The 23,044-nt window shown below is 40.2% G+C and overlaps 2 protein-coding genes across 5 annotated transcripts in view; both read left to right on the top strand.

Annotated features, from left to right (window-relative positions):
* Positions 1 to 8,608: 8,608 nt before the first annotated feature.
* tmem82 (transmembrane protein 82) lies at positions 8,609 to 11,731 on the top strand. The gene is made up of 6 exons (XM_071348276.1): positions 8,609 to 9,539; positions 9,705 to 9,777; positions 10,277 to 10,478; positions 10,606 to 11,020; positions 11,189 to 11,373; positions 11,496 to 11,731. The coding sequence occupies exons 1-6, from the start codon at positions 9,455 to 9,457 to the stop codon at positions 11,577 to 11,579; spliced, it is 1,044 nt and encodes a 347-aa protein (XP_071204377.1). The 5' UTR covers positions 8,609 to 9,454; the 3' UTR covers positions 11,580 to 11,731.
* A 9,618-nt stretch (positions 11,732 to 21,349) lies between these two features.
* The window catches only part of spen (spen family transcriptional repressor), a 48,726-nt gene continuing 47,031 nt past the window's right edge, over positions 21,350 to 23,044 (top strand). For 3 of the 4 annotated variants that reach the window (XM_071348274.1, XM_071348273.1, XM_071348271.1), the window contains exon 1: positions 21,351 to 21,741. In XM_071348274.1, coding sequence (XP_071204375.1) covers positions 21,659 to 21,741 — 83 coding nt within the window. In that variant the 5' untranslated portion in view covers positions 21,351 to 21,658. Of the gene's footprint in view, positions 21,742 to 23,044 lie in introns of all 4 variants that reach the window. The other variant, XM_071348272.1, reaches the window with a different exon arrangement.

Genomic DNA, 23,044 nt, shown 5'->3' with positions numbered 1-23,044 from the left:
GAGTGTGCAAGTAGAGATACTGGGGAGTGGCTTCTTCTTCTCCTTTTACTGAGGAGTGGCTTCTGTCTGGCCAGTCTACCATAAAGGCCTAATTGGTGGAGGGCTGCAGAGATGGTTGTCCTTCTGGAAGGTTCTCCTATCTCCACAGAGGAACTCTAGAGCTTTGTCAGAGTGACCATTGGGTTCTTCCCCTTCTCCCCCGATTGCTCAGTTTGGCTGGGTCGGCCAGCTCTAGGAAGAGTCTTGGTAGTTCCAAACTTCTTCCATTTAAGAATGGACCTTCAATGCTGCAGAAATTGTTTTAGTACCCTTCCCCAGATCTGTGCATGTCTCAGAGCTCTACGGATAATTCCTTCGACCTCATGGCTTGGTTTTTGCTCTGACATGATCTGTCAACTGTGGACCTTATCTAGACAGGTGTGTGCCTTTGCAAATCATGTCCAATCAATTGAATTCACCACAAGTGAACTCCAAGCTGTAGAAACATCAAGGATGATCAATGGAAACAGGATGCACTTGAGCTCAATTTCGAGTCTCATAGCAAAGGGTCTGAATACTTATGTAAATAAGGTATCTGTTTTTTGTGGTTAATACATTTGCACAAATGTCTAAAAACCTGTTTTCGCCTTGTCATTATGGGATATTCTGTGTAGATTGCGGAGTTTTTTTATTTGATCAATTTTAGAATAAGACTAACATAACAAAATGTAGAAAAAGTCAAGGGGTCTGAGTACTTTCCGAATGCACTGTACAGAAATAAGAAAGATCCAGCTTTTGTTGCCTGTTTGAGAGTTTGTTTAATAGCCTACTGATTCCGTGAGCTCCATGCCTCACATCACCAACACATGTCGGATAGAACAATTTCACAATTTAGGTGATTTTTTATTTTATTTTAATCTTTGCTATGCTGTAATAAAGGCATTACCATTTTTCCCCATTAGAACACACTCTCTGGTATTAGTTATAATTTATTTAGTGTTTACTCTTCCAAACGGTCAGAAATATTATATTGTAATCTAACAGCACCTGTTTTTTCTTGATCTCCTCCTTATTGTTTTTATTACAATAATAAGTAATGTCATTATCATTAGTAGGCTTAGTATAGTAGCCTTGTATAACCACCATCGAGCTGTAGGCCTAAGAGTGTGTCCTGTCTTAATACGTAACTTACTTAGTAAAATATATATAGGCTACTGTATACTTAAATTCACCACTTTACAAGCTGGACAGCTAACTCTTTCAAATGTTTTATTATGGGATATGCCAAATAAAGCTACAGATCCAGTCTGACATTGGCAATTAGCTAATTGTTACCTTTATTTCAGTATTTCAGTGGGGAGTCAAGTGAGGGGACTATGTTTCATGAAGCCATTACATTCTTAGAAAAAAGGTTATGGATAGAACTCAAAAGGGTTCTATGCTTGCATCATATAAGACCTCTTAAGGTTCTATATACACTGAACAAAAATATAAGCGCAATATGTAAAGTGTTGGTCCCATGTTTCATGAGCTGAAATATAAGATACCAGAAATGTTCCATTTGCACAAAAATCTTATTTCTGAGGCCCATTGTCATGCCATTCATCCTCTGCCATCATCTGCCATCACTTCATGTTTCAGCGTGATAACGCACAGCCCCATGTCGCAAGGTCTGTACACAATTCCTGGAACCTGAAAATGTCCCAGTTCTTTCATGGCCTGCATACTCACCAGATATTCCACCCATTGAGCATGTTTGGGATGTTCTGGATGGACATGTAAGACAGCGTGTTCCAGTTCCCGCCAATATCCAGCAACTTCGCACAGCCATTGAAGAGGAATGGGACAACATTCCACATGCCACAATCAACAGTCCAACTCTGCGAAGGAGATGTGTCGCACTGCATGAGGCAAATGGTGGTCACACCAGACACTGATTGGTCTTCTGATCCACGCCCCTACAGCAGGGCTCTCCAACCCTGTTCCTGGAGAGCTACCCTCCTTTAGGTTTTCAATCCAACCCCAGTTGTAACTAACCTGACTGAGTTTATCAAACAGCTAATTATTAGAATCGGGTGTGCTAGATTAATGTTGGAGTGAAAACCTATAGGGTGGTAGCTCTCCAGGAACAGGGTTGGAGAGCCCTGCCCTAGAGGCACCAATTCCTCCAATTTTATAGTGTATTGTAGGTCATTCCACACGTAAGGTGCAAGGAAAGGCTGATTTACCAAACTCTCTAGACACCAAAGGAGTCTCCAGAGTTAACCAGCCCAGTGAACGGATTTGATAACTTGCCATTTTAAATCTTCACAGTGATGTTCGATAAGTCGGAAATTTGTGGAGCAGGGCTTCGTAAACAAAACGTGTGTAATTATGTTATCTACATTACTTCAAATGGGTCCAGCCAACCTTTTGATAAAGAATACAGTGATGAGTAATAAAAAACTGTCTCCTGTGATAAAAAAGGGCGCTATGAAAAACGGCATCCAGGGATTAAAGAGTATAGGCAGCTGCACTTTGTTAAATAGTATGACCATAATCAAGAACTGATAGAAAGGTTGACTGCACAATCTGCTTCCTGCTGACTAGAGAGAGAGAAGATCTGTTTCTATAAAAAAAAAGCCCACTTTAAATCTTAGTTTCTTAACAAGTTTAGTCGTAAGTTTTTTAAATGATTGACCTCAATCCATATACTAAGGTATTTGTATGCAGGGACTCGTTCGATTATAGAACCATCCGATGAGTAAAGATGTAATCCATCTGAGACAATCTTATGAAGACTTAAACAACATGTATCTAGTTTTGCCCGTATTAAGTATGAGTTAAGTCATAAAGGGCTTCCTGCAAAACTGGAAAATCTGATTGTAGCCTTGTCACAGCAGTCGGGGAAATTGCATACATAATAGTATAATCCGCATATAGATGAAGGTTAGAATTAACAGATTGACCAATAAAATGTATATAAACAGTGAAAAGAAAGGTCTTAGTATCGATCACTGCGGAACACCTTTATGTACTTCAAGAAATTCAGACTTAACCCCATCAATCACGATGGCCTGAGTTTTGTCACTAAGATAATCGTGAAACCATGAACAAGTCTGAGCTCTGATGCCTATCAAGGACAACTTATTCAATAAAATAGCATGATCAACAGTATCAAAAGCTATTGACAGGTCCACAAACAAAGCAGCACATTTCATTTTAGTGTCTAAAGCATTGACAAGAACATTAACAACTAAAGTGGTTGCTGTAATAGTGTTATGCCCAGGCCTAAACCCTGATTGGTTTACATTCAAAATTCATTTCTCAGATAAAGAGCAAAGTTGTAAATTTACCAAGGATTCAAGAATCTTAGCTAGCTAAGGAAGCCTTGAAATGGGGTGAGAACGCAGTCCATACCAAACACAGGAAAATAACCAGAGTCGCACAGCAGGCCTATTATTGGTTATTTGACTATGAGTATTTGATGAAATACAGCATCATAACTTTATCTCTGAAACATTGAGTATAGCAGCACATTTATGAGCACTTCTGATGCAGATTAGGGGAGACGGGGCTATACCGGGGTTATAGGCTACTGAATGCCAAAGTAATATGAAGATTGGGACACAAGTGAAGCTTCATTATATAGATTATTTAACATTAGCATTTTTGTACAATAAAGAAATGACTTGTATGGACACGTGGATTTGTTTAGGTGTTTTACATTTGTCAATCTGAAACCAACCAGACCAGATGAAAAAAATACAATGTAACAAATAATCTTACTCTGATTCAAACTACACCCCAAAACGGTGTGAAAACGCCCTAAATCAAATGTTTTCGACACATCTGACTTCCCCTTTCCCTCCTGTGCAACCATTTCGAGTTTCTTTTTCACGTCCTCCGCATCCATTATGCTGTCACGTGTTATGGTGTTGGAGTTTGTAAAAACCAATTTATTGCTATGATTATGCTATAGGTCAGGCCCTATTGGTCACGTGCATGTGATGCATACGTATCACGTAAAGAGAGCAAGGGTTGAGGGATAATGGAATGTTTTTTCTAAACAAATGAGGGATTTTGGTAACAGAACTTTTCAGTCAGAGAAACAACAAGTAAGAAACTATAAATTGATGTAATTATGTTGCAGCTTTAGCACCACAGACAGCGCAATAAACACTGTTGCTGTGCTGTGGTGCCTGGTTACTCTAGCAGGGAGGCGAGACAGACAATTTGCGCTAGTCACAGGCACTTTTTTTTTTTAACAGAGCGGTAAGTCTGAGCCCGGTCCGGCCCAAATCAATTGCCGTCGAGTTCCCTCTGAGTCATTGTGTCTTAATTATTTCATCAAACAGTGCGCTTAAAGCATGAGACAAGCTCAATAGTTAGTGTTGATTTTATTAATACACATAGGGTGTGTTTTATATATGGAAAAATAGAAGTAAAACATTTTCAACCAATCGATTGACTCTCAGTTGACCAATATTTTTTTTTCTTCCCGGGGACAGCCCTACACATGTTTATATAGATCGGTATCAATTAAGTGAGTAGCATTTAGGCAACTGGTCAGTAGTTCAATCAGATTTCAATCAAAAACTAGATATCAACCAAAATGTGATTTGCTTACAAGACGTCCCGACCAGATTTCAACCAGAATTTTTTTTTTTATCATGTTGTATAGATGTTTTGGTTGTTTGGCAACAAAACCACTGTGTGCAACTATTGGGTAAAACAGACATGCGTCCACAATCGCGCACATATTGATTTTTGTGCTCCACACCAGATGTGATCAGGACACGCAGGTTTAATATCAAAATGAACTCTGAACCAACTAAACTCAGCAAAAAAAGAAACGTCCCTTTTTCAGGACCGTCTTTCAAAGATAATTCGTAAAAATCCAAATAACTTCACAAATCTTCATTGTAAAGGGTTTAAACACTGTTTCCCATGCTTGTTCAATGAACCATAAACAATTAATGAACATGCACCTGTGGAACGTCGTTAAGACGCTAACAGCTTACAGACTGTAGGCAATTAAGGTCACAGTTATGAAAACGTAGGACACTAAAGAGCCCTTTCTACTGACTCTGAAAAACACCAAAAGAAAAATGCCCAGGGTCCCTGCTCATCTGCGTGAACGTGCCTTAGGCATGCTGCAAGGAGGCATGAGGACTGCAGATGTGGACAGGGCATTAAATTGTAATGTCCATGCTGTGAGATGCCTAAGACAGTGCTACAGGGAGTGCTCAAACTGTCCGCAATAGGCTGAGAGAGGCTGGACTGAGGGCTTGTAGGCTTTTTGTAAGGCAAGTCCTCACCAGACATCACCGGCAACAATGTCGCCTATGGGCACAAACCCACTGTTTCTGGACCAGACAGGACTGGCAAAAAGTGCTCTTCACTGACGAGTCGCGGTTTTGTCTCACCAGGGGTGATGGTCGGATTCGCGTTGATCGTCGAAGGAATGAGCGTTACACCGAGGCCTGTACTCTGGAGCGGGATCTATTTGGAAGTGGAGGGTCCATCATGGTCTGGGGCGGTGTGTCACAACATCATCGGACTGAGCTTGTTGTCATTGCAGGCAATCTCAACGCTGTGCATTACAGGGAAGACATCCTCCTCCCTCATGTGGTACCCTTCCTGCAGGCTCATCCTGACATGACCCTCCAGCATGACAATGCCACCAGACATACTGCTCGTTCTGTGCGTGATTTCCTGCAAGACAGGAATGTCAGTGTTCTGCCATAGCCTGTGAAGAGCCCGGATCTCAATCCCATTGAGCACGTCTGGGACCTGTTGGATCGGAAGGTGAGGGCTAGGGCCATTCCCCCCAGAAATGTCTGGGAACTTGCAGGTGCCTTGGTAGAAGAGTGGGGTATCATCTCACAGCAAGAACTGGCAAATCTGGTGCAGTCCATGAAGAGGAGATGCACTGCAGTACTTAATGCAGCTTTTGGCCACACCAGATACTGACTGTTACTTTTGACAGTGAGGATGTTTATTTTTTGCTGAGTTTATATTGAGTTGAGGACAGGTCGAAACACATGAAACACTCATGGACATTTAGCTAGCTAGCTTGCTGTTGTTAGCTAATTTGTCCAGGGATATAAACATTGGGTTGTTATTTTATCTGAAATGGACAAGATCCTTTTATCTGGATCTTTGTATAATTTTTACCCATTTTGAGTCACAAATTGTGTGTTCTCTACTCAGACAACTAATCCACAGATAAGGGGAAATCTACTTAGTTTCTAGTAATCTCTCCTCCTTCAGGCTTCTTTTTCTTTGGACTTTACATATGGTGGTTGGCAACCAACTTTAAGGTGCATCACCACCACCAACTGGACTGGAGGGTACCTCAGTTCATCTTTCATTCCCCCACATGGGTATACGCTCCAAAAAAACAATGAAGAGATGGGAGAGGTGGGACTTGCGGCTCGTCAAGCATCAAAAATAGAACCAAATTAAATTTTAGTGCCTGGTTGAGCAGACGCGTGTGAGCAGTTTAGATTAAATTATTTAATAACTTCTACGGGATCGGTGACCGCCCCCACCCCCCACGGGACGACTGAGCTAACGTGCGCTAATGTGATTAGCATGAGGTTGTAAGTAACAAGAACATTTCCCAGGACATAGACATATCTGATATTGGCAGAAAGCTTAAATTCTTGTTAATCTAACTGCACTGTCCAATTTACAGTAGCTATTACAGTGAAAGAATACCATGCTATTGTTTGAGGAGAGTGCACAGTTATGAACTTAAATGTATTAATAAACCAATTAGGAACATTTGGGCAGTCTTGATACAATATTTTTAACAGAAATGCAATGGTTCATTGAATCAGTCTAAAACTTTGCACATACACTGCTGCCATCTAGTGGCCAAAATGCGCCTAACTTGGAATATTACATTTTGGCCTTTCTCTTGCATTTCAAAGATGATGGAGCAAAAACAAAACAATAAAACACACTTTTTTTCTTTGTATTATCTTTTAGCAGATCTAATGTGTTATTCTCCTACATTCATTTCACATTTCCACAAACTTCAGTGTTTCCTTTCAAATGGTATCAAGAATATGCATATCCTTGCTTCAGGTCCTGAGCTACAGGCAGTTAGATTTGGGTATGTCATTTTAGGTAAAAATTGAAAAAAAGGGTCCGATCCTTAAGAGTATAAAATGTATGTGTACATTTATTTTGCAACACTCGCGAACGCAATGTGGGCAGTGTGGTCAGCATGTTAGATTGTTGACATGAATTGACCTAATTAGTCAAAACACCTGAAAACAAGACATGGTATCAAGAACAGGTTAAACTAGCTGAAACGAGTCACTAACAATTTCCCACATTGCAATTTCTTGTCATTGCTTGTAGCTATCTGGCCAACCAGAATCACAACTCACAGACTACTGCTTCATTGAAGCGTGCGCATCGTTTGTGACATTGTCAGCTAACCCAAATATGCCCAGAGAGTCATCCATCATAGTCCTCCCAGACTTGAAGTGCACATGAATCAAATAGCATTAGGCCTATGTCTACATAAATGGCTTAGCACCCCAGTTTAATAAAATGATTAAAAGACAAAAAAAACAATTGTGATTGGGAATATTGTGTTTGGGAAATAAAGATTAGATATGGTTTTAAAAAGTAGTGGTAATATTTTATTCTGCACAGAAATGTGTAGGTTGCTTAACTTACACTGTCCCGTGGTTCAACTTACCCCATTCCTGGGGTAAGTTGTGCCAAGAGGCCACTTTATATGGACAAGCTATGTTTTCAAAACTGTATAATGTTTACATTAATTATGATTATTTCCAGGGATACACAACATCCTGAAATATATGTATTGTAGATGTTTTCAAATGGTTGAAACTGTTATTTAAAGGCTCAATGCAGCTGTTTTTATATCAATATCAAATAATTTCTGGGTAACAATTAAGTACCTTACTGTAATAGATTTACATTCAAATGGGAAAAAATTGCTTTTTAGCTAAAACTATTTCTCAAGCATGAATTTTGCTAGGACTGTCTGGGAGTGGTCTGAGTGGGGAGGGGAAAACTGAAAACTAGGTTTGGAAATCTTTTTGTTATTGGTCTATTAACTAATTTACGCATGTTGAAACTCTCGCCCCTGCAAACCTGCTGATTAGAAGGTCGTGTAGATTGTATTTTCAACCAGCAACTATCAGGAATTAACACTGATCAAATTACTTTTTACAGTGTTAATTGCATCAGCTGTTGTACAATATGAAATAAAACACAGGAAAAATATATTTTTTATCGATGATTACACATGAGCTACACTGTTAGAATTTATTTAAGTTTTAGAAGAAAATTTGAACGCACCCCAAATGCCTCTGAAGTCGTGAACTCAATGATATCACAACATATAAATCAAATCAAATTGTATTCGTCACATGCTTCATAAAACAACAGGTGTGGGCTAACAGTGGAATACATACTTACGGGCCCTTCCCAACAATGCAGAGAGAAAAAATAATAGAAAAATAATAGAAAAGTAAAACAAGTAATGAGCTCTAGTCAATGAACAGCATTCTCACGTACAATAGGTGTTCCTTTTGTACAATTGGGAAAGGGCAGTGTGGAGTGCATAGAAATTGCGTCATCTGTGGATCTGTTGGGGCAGTAAGCGAATTGGAGTGGGTCCATGGTGTCTGGGATGATGGTATTGTGAGACATTACCATTTCAAAGCATTTCATGGCTACAGATGTGAGCTCATAGAAGGCATTTAGCTCATCTGGTAGGCTTGTGTCACTGGGCAGCTCATGGCTGGGTATCCCTTTGTAATCTGTGATAGTTTGCATGCACTGCCACATCCATTGAGCGTCAGAGCCGGTGTAGTAGGCTTTGCCTGTTTGATATAGGTGACTTAGTTATGCTACTGGGACAATCACCGGACTTCTGATACTCTTATACAGAGTGAATTACAGTAGTGAGTTTTTGTTGTACTTCCAAACACATTATTTACACTATTTTCTCTAGTGAATGTTTATTTTATTAAAATATAACTTTTACATTTACGGTGTATTTTTGCCACACATGTTTGGTTGTAGAGTAATTACATTGGTTGTTTCTACAACAATTAAACGTTCTTTATTTAAAGACACCTTTTTAAAATGAATTTCACATACATTTTTGTCTCACAATGACTGCCCACGACTGACCTTTGAACGGCACAATGACTGAGCAAAGCGTAGTTATTTAATCACAGAGAAATAGACAGAGGTAGTAATTTAAACTTTTGAAATTATTTAAGTATTTTGTCAATTGACCAACTGGCATGGTCTTATCTTTTATCGAAATATAACTGTTGCAATTAAATGACCTATTTCTGAAATTAGCCTATTATTTCAATTCAATGTGTATTGGTCATGTGCACACGATAGGGTGTAAACCGGCAATAGGTTTGATATCGAAACTAACTATAGCTTTAGGGAATCATTAGTCTAATATTCTAGCGATTTAACGAAAATGTTATCTTTAATTACATCGTTTCTTCCGAGTTTACCTGGATGGCTGACGCTTGATGCAAACCCCCTGGACAGTCTACTCCAAGGTGAGATGTTTCTATCGTTCTAGGCTACTCCGGGTAAAGGCCCTTCTCCTTTCTTGGTTTGTGCCGAATGCCTTTTTGCAGGTTGCTACTCATGCTGTACGTTTATTTTAAGAACCATATTTTATAATACAATTTTGTTGATGACAAATGTTTTGTGTGACACAGGACTTGTCGGGGCATGTGGGATCTCTGTTCTCTGTAACCTGTTGAGAGTACACGTATTCTTAGAGGCTGAAAGGTGAGAAACGTATACAATTATGGACAACTCCCAAAATATGACATTAGAAGATATGATTTCACTTGGGTCTCAGGCTACACTTCTTGTTATTATCATACCTTTTTAATTACATTGTAGTTAGGCAACGTCAGTATATAGGTTAGGCTACATTGTTAGTTGTAATAGCGTTTGATAAATAAACAAACTGATTGTTGCTATACCTGTTGCCCTATAATTAGAATCTGGATGCAATTACCATGTTATAGACAGGGACATTTAAAAACACGTGAGAAACAGGACCAAACCATATAGAAGATGTGGATGTAGATAACTAACCTCATACCTACTACTAAGGCCTCTTGATGTAGTTTAATAATTTGTGCTATTGAATATTGTGCTTGATTTCATCACTATGAACAAAGACTGTAATGTGATTTACATTACTATTGACAATCAATGTATCCTTAGAAATCAATGTTTTGTATTTCACTGCTTTGAAATGAATACTTTCTCTACACAGTTCAAGCAACAAAAGCAGCAGTAAACTGACATCTATGCAGAAGAAACCAAGGCATCAAGCCAGTGCTAAAATTGGGCTGAGTGGAACTCTCCAGTTCTTGTTCCTGTCAGTGATGCTGGCTGTAGTGGGCTCTCGGGTTGCCTCCCTGGTGGTTCTAGAGTTCTCCCTCAGAGCAGTGTCAGCTTGGGTCACAGCTGGACCAGTGAGGCACTTGCAAGATAATAACATAAATGTCACTTATAATTATATGAAAATCTCTCTCACATCTCCCATTCATCAGCCTTGATCCATCTCTAAATTAATTTCCCTCCTGCTCTCTGAATCTGCAGGAGTCCAGTAGGTTCCTACAGCAGCTGCTGGTCCAGTGCCAGTTCTCCCTGGGTTGTGCCCTCAGCTGCAGTCTCCATTTCCTCCACGAGGGGGCGCCACAGCGCTGGCTCTGCCTCCTCCTAGCTGCAGGACTGAGCTGGTTCCTGGCCAGCCAGACTGGGCGCCTACGGCTCCATGTCATTTCACTGTACAAACTACACAGTTCCCAGCGCTACTGTGGAGTGTGCATTGCACTGCTCACATCAGGTTGCTCTTTGTTACCACACCTGACCAGGGCCCTTATGCTCAGCTTTGCAGTGGCTGCCATTTCCGCCATATCTATAATAAACAAACACTTCCTCTCAGCTACAGAAGCCCTCAGGTTCTGGACTCCACTGACAATCTGCTACACACTGCTGGTGGTGTATATGCAGGGTGAGAGACTGAACATACTGTATCATGTATGGGGAAACGTTTAAGCAGCAGATTGTCAGATACTATTTGGGTATTTTGTAAATACCACAAAACAACTAAATGACAAGCATAGTGTTGTCATTCTCATTGAGAAAGCGTTCAACTGATGATAATTATTTTTCTACTCAGAGGAGCAACATCACCAGCCAAGTGGCCAAGCTGTAATAAACACAGTGGTGGTGCGTCTGGGGGGGCTCATGGTCCTGATGCTGACTGTCGGCCGCTGGGCAGATGTGCTCCATATCCTTCTGTGCTTCCTGGGTGAGGCTGGCTGTCTGATACCCTCCAGAGACCTGTTGGATGCTACAACACAGGTGAGAATGATTCTCCTTCAATTTACCATGCTGTTGCAGGTTGCCCTGCATCCATCAATCTATGTAAATATTTCTGTCATTTCAATTTATCTAACATAATATAAATGTGTGTTTGTATGCAGGATATGGAGGAAGTTCCCAGACATTCCCAGGGAAGTGAGAACCGGAGGAGACACCTGACACCTGGCAAAGACCACCAGAGTTAAGTCATGGGAAGAAACTATTTGTGCTGGGAATCTTTCTTAAGCAATAGTCTATTATATTCTATGATTATAATCATATCAATTATTGACAAGTGTGGACTTTTATACCTAGGAAGGATATAATGAAAATAATAATAAAATGGTATTATGACACATCTACTAACCTTTTGAATAAGGTACCTTGCAATAATGTTATTTTCACATAGAAATGCAGAGCTCTTGGGAGATAGGAATGATGCTCTTGACTTTGTTTTCAAATGTCACTGCCATTAAATTGAGCCAGAAGCTCTTTAGAATGCACAGAATGGACCTTATCAGCCCTGAAGTAATCTAACAAATGCTGCTTTAGTGTAAAGCATTGGTTAAGGCTACATCATCTCATGTAACAGTAGCAGCTGCTGTAACAGTATCACTTGACACCAGAGATGTGATCATTATCTCCTGAACACAGGATGTTTATGGTATACAATTTCCTCTACTTTCTTTGGGTAGATTGTATTTCATCACAGGCAGGCTCTCCAGTGCAAGCTATGTCATATTATGTTACAGTGGCAAGAAAAAGTATGTGAACCCTTTGGAAATAACTGGACTTCTGCATAAATTGGTCATAAAATGTTATCTGATCTTCATCTAGGTCACAACAATAGACAAACACAGTCTGCTTAAACTAAACACACAAACAATTATACGTTTTCATGTCTTTATTGAACACCGTGTAAACATTCACAGTGCAGGGTTGAAAAAGTATGTGAACCCTTGGATTTAATAACTGGTTGACCATCCTTTGGCAGCAATAACCTTAACCAAACGTTTTCTGTAGTTGCAGATCAGACCTGCACAACGGTCAGGAGGAATTTTGGACCATTCCTCTTTATAACACTGTTTCAGTTCAGCAATATTCTTGTGATGTCTGGTGTGAACTGCTCTCTTGAGGTCATGCCACAGCATCTCAATCGGGTTGAGGTCAGGACTCTCCAGAAGGCGTATCTTCTTCTGTTGAAGCCATTCTGTTGTTGATTTACTTCTGTGTTTTAGGTCGTTGTCCTGTTGCATCACCCAATTTCTGTTGAGCTTTAAATGGCGGACAGATAGCCTTACATTCTCCTGCCAAATGTCTAGATAAACTTGGGAATTCATTTTTCCGGCGATGATAGCAAGCTGTCCAGGCCCTGAGGCAGCAAAGCAGCTCCAAACCATGATGCTCCCTCCACCATACTTTACAGTTGAGATGAGGCTTTGATGTTGGTGTGCTGTGCCTTTTCTTCTCCACACATAGTGTTGTGTTCCTTCCAAACTCAACTGTAGTTTCATCTGTACACAGCATATTTTGCAAGTAGCGCTGTGGAACATCCAGGTGCACTTTTGTAAACTTCAGACGTATAGTAATGTTTTATTTTGACAGCAGTGGCTTCTTCCGTGATGTCCTCCCATGAACACCATCCTTGTTTAGTGTTTTACGTATCGTAGACTCGTCAACAGAGATGTTAGCATGTTCCATAGATTTCTGTAAGTCTTTAGCTGACACTCTAGGATTCTTCTTAAACTCACTGAGCATTCTGCGCTGTGCTCTTGTAGTCATCTTTGCAGGACAGCCACTCCTAGGGTGTAGCAACAGTGCTGAACTTTCTCTATTTATAGGCAATTTGTCTTACCATGGACTGATGAACATCAAGGCTTTTAGATATACTTTTGCAACCCTTTCCAGCTTCATGCATGTCAACAATTCTTAATCTTTGGTCTTCTGAGATCTCTTTTGTTCAAGGCATTGTTCACATCAGGCAATGCTTCTTGTGAATAGCAAACTCACATTTTGTGACTGTTTTTATAGGTCAAAGCAGCTCTAACCAACATCTCCAATCTTGTCTCATTGATTGGACCAGGTTAGCTGACTCCAATTAGCTTTTGGAGAAGTCATTAGCCTAGGGGTTCACATACTTTTTTTCAACCTACAGTCATTGCCAAAAGTTTTGAGAATGACACAAATATTAATTTCCACAAAGTCTGCTGCTTCAGTGTCTTTAGATATTTTCGTCAGATGTTACTATGGAATACTGAAATTACAATCATTTCATAAGTGTCAAAGTGTTTTATTGACAATTACATGAAGTTGATGCAAAGAGTCAATATTTGCAGTGTTGACCCTTCTTTTTCAAGACCTCTGCAATCCGCCCTGGCATGCTGTCAATTAACTTCTGGGCCACATCCTGACTGATGGCAGCCCATTCTTGCATAATCAATGCTTGGAGTTTGTCAGAATTTGTGGGTTTTTGTTTGTCCACCCGCATCTTGAGGATTGACCACAAGTTCTTAATGGGATTAAGGTCTGGGGAGTTTCCTGGCCATGGACCCAAAATATCGATGTTTTGTTCCCCGAGCCACTTAGTTATCACTTTTTCCTTATGGCAAGGTGCTCCATCATGCTGGAAAAGGCATTGTCCGTCACCAAACTGTTCCTGGATGGTTGGGAAAAGTTGCTCTCGGAGGATGTGTTGGTACCATTCTTTATTCATGGCTGTGTTCTTAGGCAAAATTGTGAGTGAGCCCACTCCCTTGGCTGAGAAGCAACCCCACACATGAATGGTCTCAGGATGCTTTACTGTTGGCATGACACAGGACTGATGGTAGCGCTCACCTTGTCTTCTCCGGACAAGCTTTTTTCCGGATGCCCCAAACAATAGGAAAGGGGATTCATCAGAGAAAATTACTTTACCCCAGTCCTCAGCAGTCCAATCCCTGTACCTTTTGCAGAATATCAGTCTGTCCCTGATGTTTTTCCTGGAGAGAAGTGGCTTCTTTGCTGCCCTTCTTGACACCAGGCCATCCTCCAAAAGTCTTCGCCTCACTGTGCGTGCAGATGCACTCACACCTGCCTGCTGCCATTCCTGAGCAAGCTCTGTACTGGTGGTGCCCCGATCCCGCAGCTGAATCAACTTTAGGAGATGGTCCTGGCGCTTGCTGGACTTTCTTGGGCACCCTGAAGCCTTCTTCACAACAACTGAACCGCTCTCCTTGAAGTTCTTGATGATCCGATAAATGGTTGATTCAGGTGCAATCTTACTGGCAACAATATCCTTGCCTGTGAAGCCCTTTTTGTGCAAAGCAATGATGACGGTACGTGTTTCCTTGCAGGTAACCATGGTTGACAGAGGAAGAACAATGATTCCAAGCACCACCCTCCTTTTGAAGCTTCCAGTCTGTTATTCGAACTCAATCAGCATGACAGAGTGATCTCTAGCCTTGTCCTCATCAACTCACACCTATGTTAACGAGAGAATCAATGGCATGTTGTCAGCTGGTCCTTATGGGGCAGGGCTGAAATGCAGTGGAAATGTTTTTTGAGATTCAGTTCATTTGCATGGCAAAGAGGGACTTTGCAATTAATTGCAATTCATCTGATCACTCTTCATAACATTCTGGAGTATATGCAAATTGCCATCATACCAACTGAGACAGCAGACTTTCTAAAAAATTAATGTGTCATTCTCAAATTTTGGCCACAACTGTACACTGTGAATGTTTAAATGATGTATTCAACATATACAAAAATACAATACATTGTGTGTTTATTAGTTTAAGCACACTGTTTGTCTATTGTTGTGACTTAGATGAAAATCCTATCAAATTTGATGACAAATTTATTCAGAAATCCAGGTAATTCCAAAGGGTTCACATACTTTTTCTTGTCACTGTATATTAATGTGAACCATGCCAACTCATCTTGAAAATAAGCTTGTACAAAATGGCTGAAGCATAATGTTGGCACTTGTAAGTCACACAAAATGGCGTTATACAAAGTGACTATACAGGCTATTTTCAGAAAAGAGGAACAAACCAATCCCATAACTCACTGCATAGAACGTGTCAAATCTAATAGTTTGAATTCGGATTGTTTTGAGTGTCTTCAGACAAGTATATTATGTGTATGAATAAATTGAATATACCTAAACACTAAAATGTAAATTATGCCTCCCACGAAAAGCCTATTCGGCGCTGTTTTGCAGTTCTCGTTTAATGCAGTTCTCGTTTAAATCCGAAATTTATGGCAACCACAAACCAGATTTTTATCAGTCCTTTATCTTTTGATAGCAGTTTTGAGACACTGTTTATATGCGCCGATTTTATTTGACAGTGGTTGATTTATTTGCCTGCATCCAAAATGGGGCTTTGTTTATTCCGTTAATTTATTCCATGATCTGTTGAAGAAATGTGGATAATAAAACGGTGCCGCATTTTCAAAATAATCCAGGGTCGACCAAGACCGAAGTTGTAAAGGACATTGGCATGGTATAGGTTCGGTAGTTCCACCACAATGTTTTTAGGCAATACGAACATTTTACAATCCACGATGTTATTGGTAGACTTTATTAAGCGGTTCCTTTTTACAACAGAACGATGAATTCGTTGAGTTTACTGGAAGGACACGATTATTTCCAACAACGCTCAAGTATGGATTTCTTTTTTTTTTAAACAGTGGGAATTATAATTTTCCTGTACCTCCTCTGACGGCTGGACTCTACTGTAGCCTATTTCTAGAAAATGTCTCTCTTGACCCCTTGGTGGCATGCCATACGCATGCGTCCTTGTTCCAAAATGCAGATCCTTTTTTTACCGCATTGCAGCGCATGCCTACGTAGGCCTCCTAATAGAAGGCAAATTCGTTAAAAAAATTCTTTATCAATCTTTATTCAAACTGTCCATTAGATTTCATGAAACCTTCACTGTAAACTGTATCATTCCTTCAAGTAATTTGATATTTAACTAGCATTCTGCACTTGCAACACCATGGACGTTGACCTATAGGCTATCATATCTTATCACATTGTATACTTGGTTTTTTGGACTTTTGGACTTGTGCCTGATTTCTCCTGGCAATTAATAAACAGCTCAGAAAAGAGCAAAAGTGTTGAATTACTGACATTGTGGTATAGCCACTAAATTGTAATGGCATTGTAACTCATTTACTTATTCAAACGGGCAAAGATATATTTTGTACAGGTAATGCACTGCTAGGTATGTTATAGATTCAAGGATGTAATGGTAAAAAACGGGGAAACAACCACTTAAAAATAGGTGGGGACACCCTATTCACTAAATACAAAGGTGCTGGATGAAGTTCACCCTCCACTATATAATTGGCTGTCATAAGTTATGATCCTTGAGGGGCAGTTGAGCAGTACAATGATCACTGTTATAGAGGTATAGGTTAACCATTTTCTCTCGTGACAATTGTGTGATATTATTCTCTTGTTTTCACTCTGTGTTCCTCATGTGGATTTCAAACTATGTTCTGCTCATTCAGAAGAACAGAAGTTAGTTATATGTTTAGTTCTTGCAGATATGAAAAAAGTATAGTCTGTTTGTGCTTGCTCCAATACTGCATATTTCTGTAACGGTCGTCTTTAGGTGAGAGATTGGACCAAGGCGCAGCGGGTGATGAATACATAATGATTTATTTAAACAAAGACGAAACACGAAGAACACTTGAGAAATTACAAAATAATAAACGAAGTCAACAGACCTGAACAAACGAACTTACAATATACGAAGAACGCACGAACAGGAACAGACTACGAACAGGAACAGACTACATACACGAACGAAAACGAAACAGTCCCGTGTGGTGCGACATACACAGACACGGAAGACAACCACCCACAACAAACAATGTGAAACAACCTACCTATATATGGTTCTCAATCAGAGGAAACGTCAAACACCTGCCTCTGATTGAGAACCATACAAGGTCAATTAACAATGACACTTAACATAGAACAAACAACACAGACTGCCCACCCAGCTCACGTCCTGACCCACTAAACACAACTATACAAAAGGACAAACAAGGTCAGGAACGTGACAATTTCAGGTATAGCCTGTCTTATTCACGGTTCAAATCGGGGTTTGTAGGTTATGGTACTCTCCCCCAAAATGGTGGCCCTTCCATTATGTTTTTGACTAGAAATCTGTTTCATTCCTAATGTTAAAGGTCCAATTCAGCCGTTTTTATCTCAATTTTCAATAATTTATTTGTAACAATTAAGCACTTAACTGTGATTGTTTTCAGTTAAAATGGTAAAAAATAAATAAATAAAGCTTCTTATCAAAGACCAATTTCTCAAGCAAGAATTTTGCTAGGACTGTCTGGGAATGGTCTGAGTGGGAAGGGGACAACTGAAAACTAGCTGTTATTGGTAGAAAGGTTAAACTCTCTTTGTGGGTTTTTAACAAATTTACCGCCATGCGCATGTCTCGGAGGGTATTTTTGTGTCTCAGTTGCTATGTGTGCAACCTGAACTTGTGATGTGTTCCAGGGCATCAGTGTTAACACATACAGTTGAAGTCGGAAGTTTACATACACCTTAGCCAAATACATTTAAACTCAGTTTTTCACAATTCCTGACATTTAATCTGAGTAAATATTCCCTGTTTTAGGTGAGTTAGGATCACCACTTTATTTTAAGAATGTGAAATGTCAGAATAACAGTAGAGATAATTATTTATTTCAGCTTTTATTTCTTTCATCACATTCCCAGTGTGTCAGAAGTTTACATACACTCAATTAGTATTTGGTAGCGTTGCCTTTAAATTGTTTAACTTGGGTCAAACGTTTTGGGTAAGCTCCCACAAGCTTCCCACAATAGGTTGGGTGAATTTTAGCCCATTCCTTCTGACAGAGCTGGTGTAGCTGAGTCAGGTTTGTAGGCCTCCTTGCTTGCACACATTTTTTCAGTTCTGCCCACAAATTTTCTATAGGATTGAGGTCAGGGCTTTGTGCTGGCCACTCCAATACCTTGACTTTGTTGTCCTTAAGCCATTTTGCCACAACTTTGGAAGTATGCTTGGGGTCATTGTCCATTTGGAAGACCCATTTGCGACCAAGCTTTAACTTCCTGACTGATGTCTTGAGATGTTGCTTCAATATATCCACAACATTTTCCTACCTCATGATGCCATCTATTTTGTGAAGTGCACCAGTCCCTCCTGCAGCAAAGCACCCCCACAACATGATGCTGCCACCCCGTGCTTCACGGTTGGGATGGTGTTCTTCGGCTTGCAAGCACCCCCCTTTTCCCTCCAAACATAGCAATTGTCATTATGGCCAAACAGTTCTATTTTTGTTTCATCAGACCAGAGGACATTTCTCCAAAAAGTACGATCTTCGTCCCCATGTGCAGTTGCAAACCGTAGTCAGGCTTTTTTATGGCGGTTTTGGAGCGGTGGCTTCTTAGGACTCGTTTTACTGTGGATATAGATACTCTTGTACCTGTTTCATCCAGCATCTTCACAAGGTCCTTTGCTGTTGTTCTGGGATTGATTTGCACTTTTCGCACCAAAGTACGTTCATCTCTAGGAGACAGAACGTGTCTCCTTCCTGAGCGGTATGACAGCTGCGTGGTCCCATGGTGTTTATACTTGCGTACTATTGTTTGTTCAGATGAACGTGGTACCTTCAGGCGTTGGAAATTGCTCCCAAAGATGAACCAGACTTGTGGAGGTCTACCATTTTTTTCTGAGGTCTTGGCTGATTTCTTTTGATTTTCCCATGATGTCAAGCAAAGAGACACTGAGCTTGAAGGTATGCCTTGAAATACATCCACAGGTACACCCCCAATTGACTCAAATTATGTCAAGTAGCTTAACAGAAGCTTCTAAAGCCATGACATAATTTTCTGGAATTTTTCAAGCTGTTTAAAGGCACAGTCAACTTAGTTTATGTAAACTTCTGACCCACTGGAATTGTGATACAGTGAATTATAAGTTAAATAATCTGTCTGTAAACAATTGTTGGAAAAATTACTTGTATCGTGCACAATGTAGATGTCCTAACCGACTTGCCAAAACTATAGTTTGTTAACAAGAAATTTGTGGAGTGGTTGAAAAACAAGTTTTAATGACTAAGTGTATGTAAACTTCGGACTTCAACTGTACCAGTCGGCACACTAGCTCTGATCCAGGGCATTATGTTAGTGTGTTTAGTAGCATAGTGGTTGAAGTTGGGAGAGTTAGCTAGCTAGCTTTTTTCAGGATGAATATATTGTTTTTATAATTTTTGGATACAATGTTATTATTAATGCAAAAGAATCACTACAACCATGCAACCACTGTTGCTTGTGCTTTAGCTGTCACCTTGATAAATTGGCTACACTGGCTAGCTAGTACTACTAGCAAAGATCGACAACTAACCTCTTGTCTGCGCTACTTTTAATTTTAAATGTAATTGCAAACCGATGCTGTTGGTGGTAATGCACCATCCTCTCTGGCACCATTCGACATCCTGTCTCATCTTGTCTCACAGCGAAGGTACAGTGCCTTCAGAAAGTATTCATACCCCTTGACTTATTCCAAATGTTGTTGTGTTACAGCCTGATTTTCAAAATTGATTAAATACAACTATTCTCACCCATCTACACACAATACCCCATAATGACATAGTGAAAACATGTTTTTAGAAATCTTTGCACATTTATTGAAAATGCAATACAGAAATATCTCATTTACATAAGTATTCACATCCCTGAGAATACTTTGTAAAAGCACCTTTGGTGGCAATTACAGCATTGGGTTGTCTTGGGTATATCTATCAGCTTTGGGGATTTTCTTGCATTCTTCCTTGCAGATTTTCTCAAGCTCTGTTAAATTAGAAGGGGAGCAGCAGTAAACAGCAATCTTCATGTCTTTCCACAGATTTTCAATGGGATTCAAGTCTGGACTTAGGGCACTCAAGGTCTTTTACTTTCCCATTCTTGTTCTGAAGCCATTCCAGCTTTGCTTTGACTGTATGCTTGGGGTCATTGTCCTGTTGGAATGTAAATCTTCACCCCAGTCTAAGGTCATTTGCACTCTGAAGCAGGTTCTCATTAAGGATTTGCCTGTATTTGGCTCCATTCATTGTGCCCTCTATCCTTACCAGTCTCTCAGACCCTGCTGCTGAAAAGCATCCCCGTAGCATGCCACTACCATGCTTCACAGTAGGGATGGTATTAGATGGGTGATGAGCTGTGCCTGGTTTTCTCCAGACATAGCGCTTTGCATTCAGGCCAGAGTTCCATTTTTGTCTCATCAGAACACATAATCTTTTGCCTTATGCTCTGAGTCTTTCACATGCCTTTTTGCAAACTCCAGGCATGCTGTCATGTGCCCTTTTCTCATGAGTGGCTTCTGTCTGGCCACTATCCCATAAAGTCCAGATTGGTGAAATGCTGTAGAGACTGTTAAGGAACTCTGTAGTTCTGTCAGAGTGGTCATTTGGTTCTTGGTCACCTCCCTGACCAAGGTCCTTCTTGCCCGGTTGCTCAGTTTGGTCAAAAGACCAGCTCTAGGCTGGTCATTTATTTATTATTTTCAAGAATTCAAGAATTTCTAATTCTTGAAAATAATACATTTCTATAAGCTTATAAATACCGTATGAGCTTAGTACAAATGTCTAATAAATGTTTTATTCTCCATTGTTTGTTTTTGTCATTTGGGTCTTTGAATAGCAACTGAAGCCTACAGTTAATTTTTTTCTTATACCACCTCTTATGTATACTTTGTGACACTATTCAATGTCACAAAGTAAAACATTCTTCAATGGCCTGTTGTAGGACTGCTTGCCAGGTGCTATCTGTCTCTGTGAAACATTCTATTCACACCCTCCTTCTACCCAAACCCCAAACTCACACATCGATACCCACGCATGCGCAAGACGAAAGGCGATCTCGTCTGAAAGCGAAAAAAATAGTTCTCACACAGTGCCACGCGTGCGCTGTGTGCGCCTCATTACGAGCAAGGTTGCTGCATCTTTTTAGGTAGCTACAAGCGTTCTTTCGACAGCCAAAGGGTCGCATGGTGTCAGGGACGCGCCTAGTCACGGGAACAGTAATACAGCGCGTGCTCGTAAGCCCAGATCGCGCTTAGACAGCAAAGGGAATCAAACAGCGTGCAAGAATTGAACCCCAATGGTTACATTGGGCCAGAACATGCAGTCGATGATCTACGCACAATACTTCGCTGCGCTCAATTTCGTAACGTATTTTACTTTGTATCGGAGAAGATAAGGACATCAAACTCATCTGTATGATCGGGGGACAGGAGCGCACAGTATGGTCCGGGAAACCAGACATTTATGGGTGGGAAATTTACCCGAAAATGTACGAGAGGAGAAAATAATTGAGCATTTCAAACGGTGAGTAACGCTAAACAGTTATGCCAAATATTTCACTGAGTAACGTTATCCCACAACTGTCACCATCTGTCTGCCTGATTCCCCTTAAATCAGAGGGAGATCAATTCTGGATCGAATTGCCCAGGCAAGTGACAGCCTGGCTAACCCACTGCCAACAAACCAGCAACCCAATGCAAACAACTCGGGTGAAGAGGAAGATATATATTATAACTAACTAAACAACATGAGCTTACCAATTGCTATCTTATGGCCCATTTACCTGGATTTCAAGGTCTTGCAAGCCACTTCTCCCACGCGGTGGACTTAGAAATAGCTTAGGTAGCTAGCTAATTACTTTAGAAAACAGCTAGCTAGCGCCACTGAACAATCGTGCCACTGTAGCAGCCTGCTGGTTGTGGTGTGTTAAGACCGAGCGACTTGTTTCAAAGTTATGCCATGGTATAGCCTAATTAAAACTTGCCAGTTGTGGAGTGTCTCCAGCAATGGAATTATAACGAACCATGCAGTGACTAGAAGTCTGTCAGCAATCAATCATAGTTCTAAAATCAAAACATACTGCCCACGTGCAATGTACTCACACCTTCGAAGCATGTTAATCACTACTTCGCATCAATGTTTTTCCTTGTTGCAACTGCTCGCTGTTCAACCAAGTGATGGTCCATTGTGAGATCAACTGCCATTGCTGGGCCCCACCGCAACATATGTTGCAAATTTCAAGTAGTTTTAAAGTGTGAAGTTCCGCTGAGACTCGGCAACGTAAAAAATATTGAGGTGATGCAGAGCTGACTTGCCAGCAGCATCATACTGTGTGTGACTACTGGCGTCAATTAGCCAAATAATGTAATAAATGTCAGTGGTTAGCAGTTAACAATCAACATGTTTTTCAAAATAAACTGAAATGTTAATTGAATGCATGTATGGTTGCTATGAATTGTTATTCAAATGAGTAATATAGCCTAACATTTCGTAGGCCTATAGGTAACAGACGACAATAATGATGACCATAAGCCCTAATTAAACTGTCAACGTAGGAACAGGAATAAGAAGCACGGTGATTATAAGGCACTGGTCATATTCCCTATTGGTAGCCTACATGATTGTCGATATAGCTAACCCTATATAAACTATAGGCTATTGGAACATTATTTTTCACTTCTGAAATGTAAAGGGCGATTTTATTGCCATTGTTCCATTATTATTACTTCACATTTTTACCATTTTGTCAAATCAGATTGTGTGATGGTAAACTATATAGCTTTTGTGCATTTAACACAAACATTTCCCAACATCGGAATGGGGGTAA

Source organism: Salvelinus alpinus, chromosome 17 (assembly GCF_045679555.1).
Source record: "Salvelinus alpinus chromosome 17, SLU_Salpinus.1, whole genome shotgun sequence".
Lineage (NCBI taxonomy): Eukaryota > Metazoa > Chordata > Actinopteri > Salmoniformes > Salmonidae > Salvelinus > Salvelinus alpinus.
Note: the sequence above shows the minus strand (reverse complement) of the source record. Positions and strands in the feature narration are given on the sequence as shown.

Bases quoted from the DNA above. Each gene is read 5' to 3' on its own strand.
- tmem82 (XM_071348276.1), top strand. From the start codon at position 9,455: ATGTTATCTTTAATTACATCGTTTCTTCCGAGTTTACCTGGATGGCTG. The intron at 9,778-10,276 runs GTGAGAAACGTA...TTCTCTACACAG, and splicing joins GTATTCTTAGAGGCTGAAAG to TTCAAGCAACAAAAGCAGCA. The intron at 11,374-11,495 runs GTGAGAATGATT...GTTTGTATGCAG, and splicing joins TGTTGGATGCTACAACACAG to GATATGGAGGAAGTTCCCAG.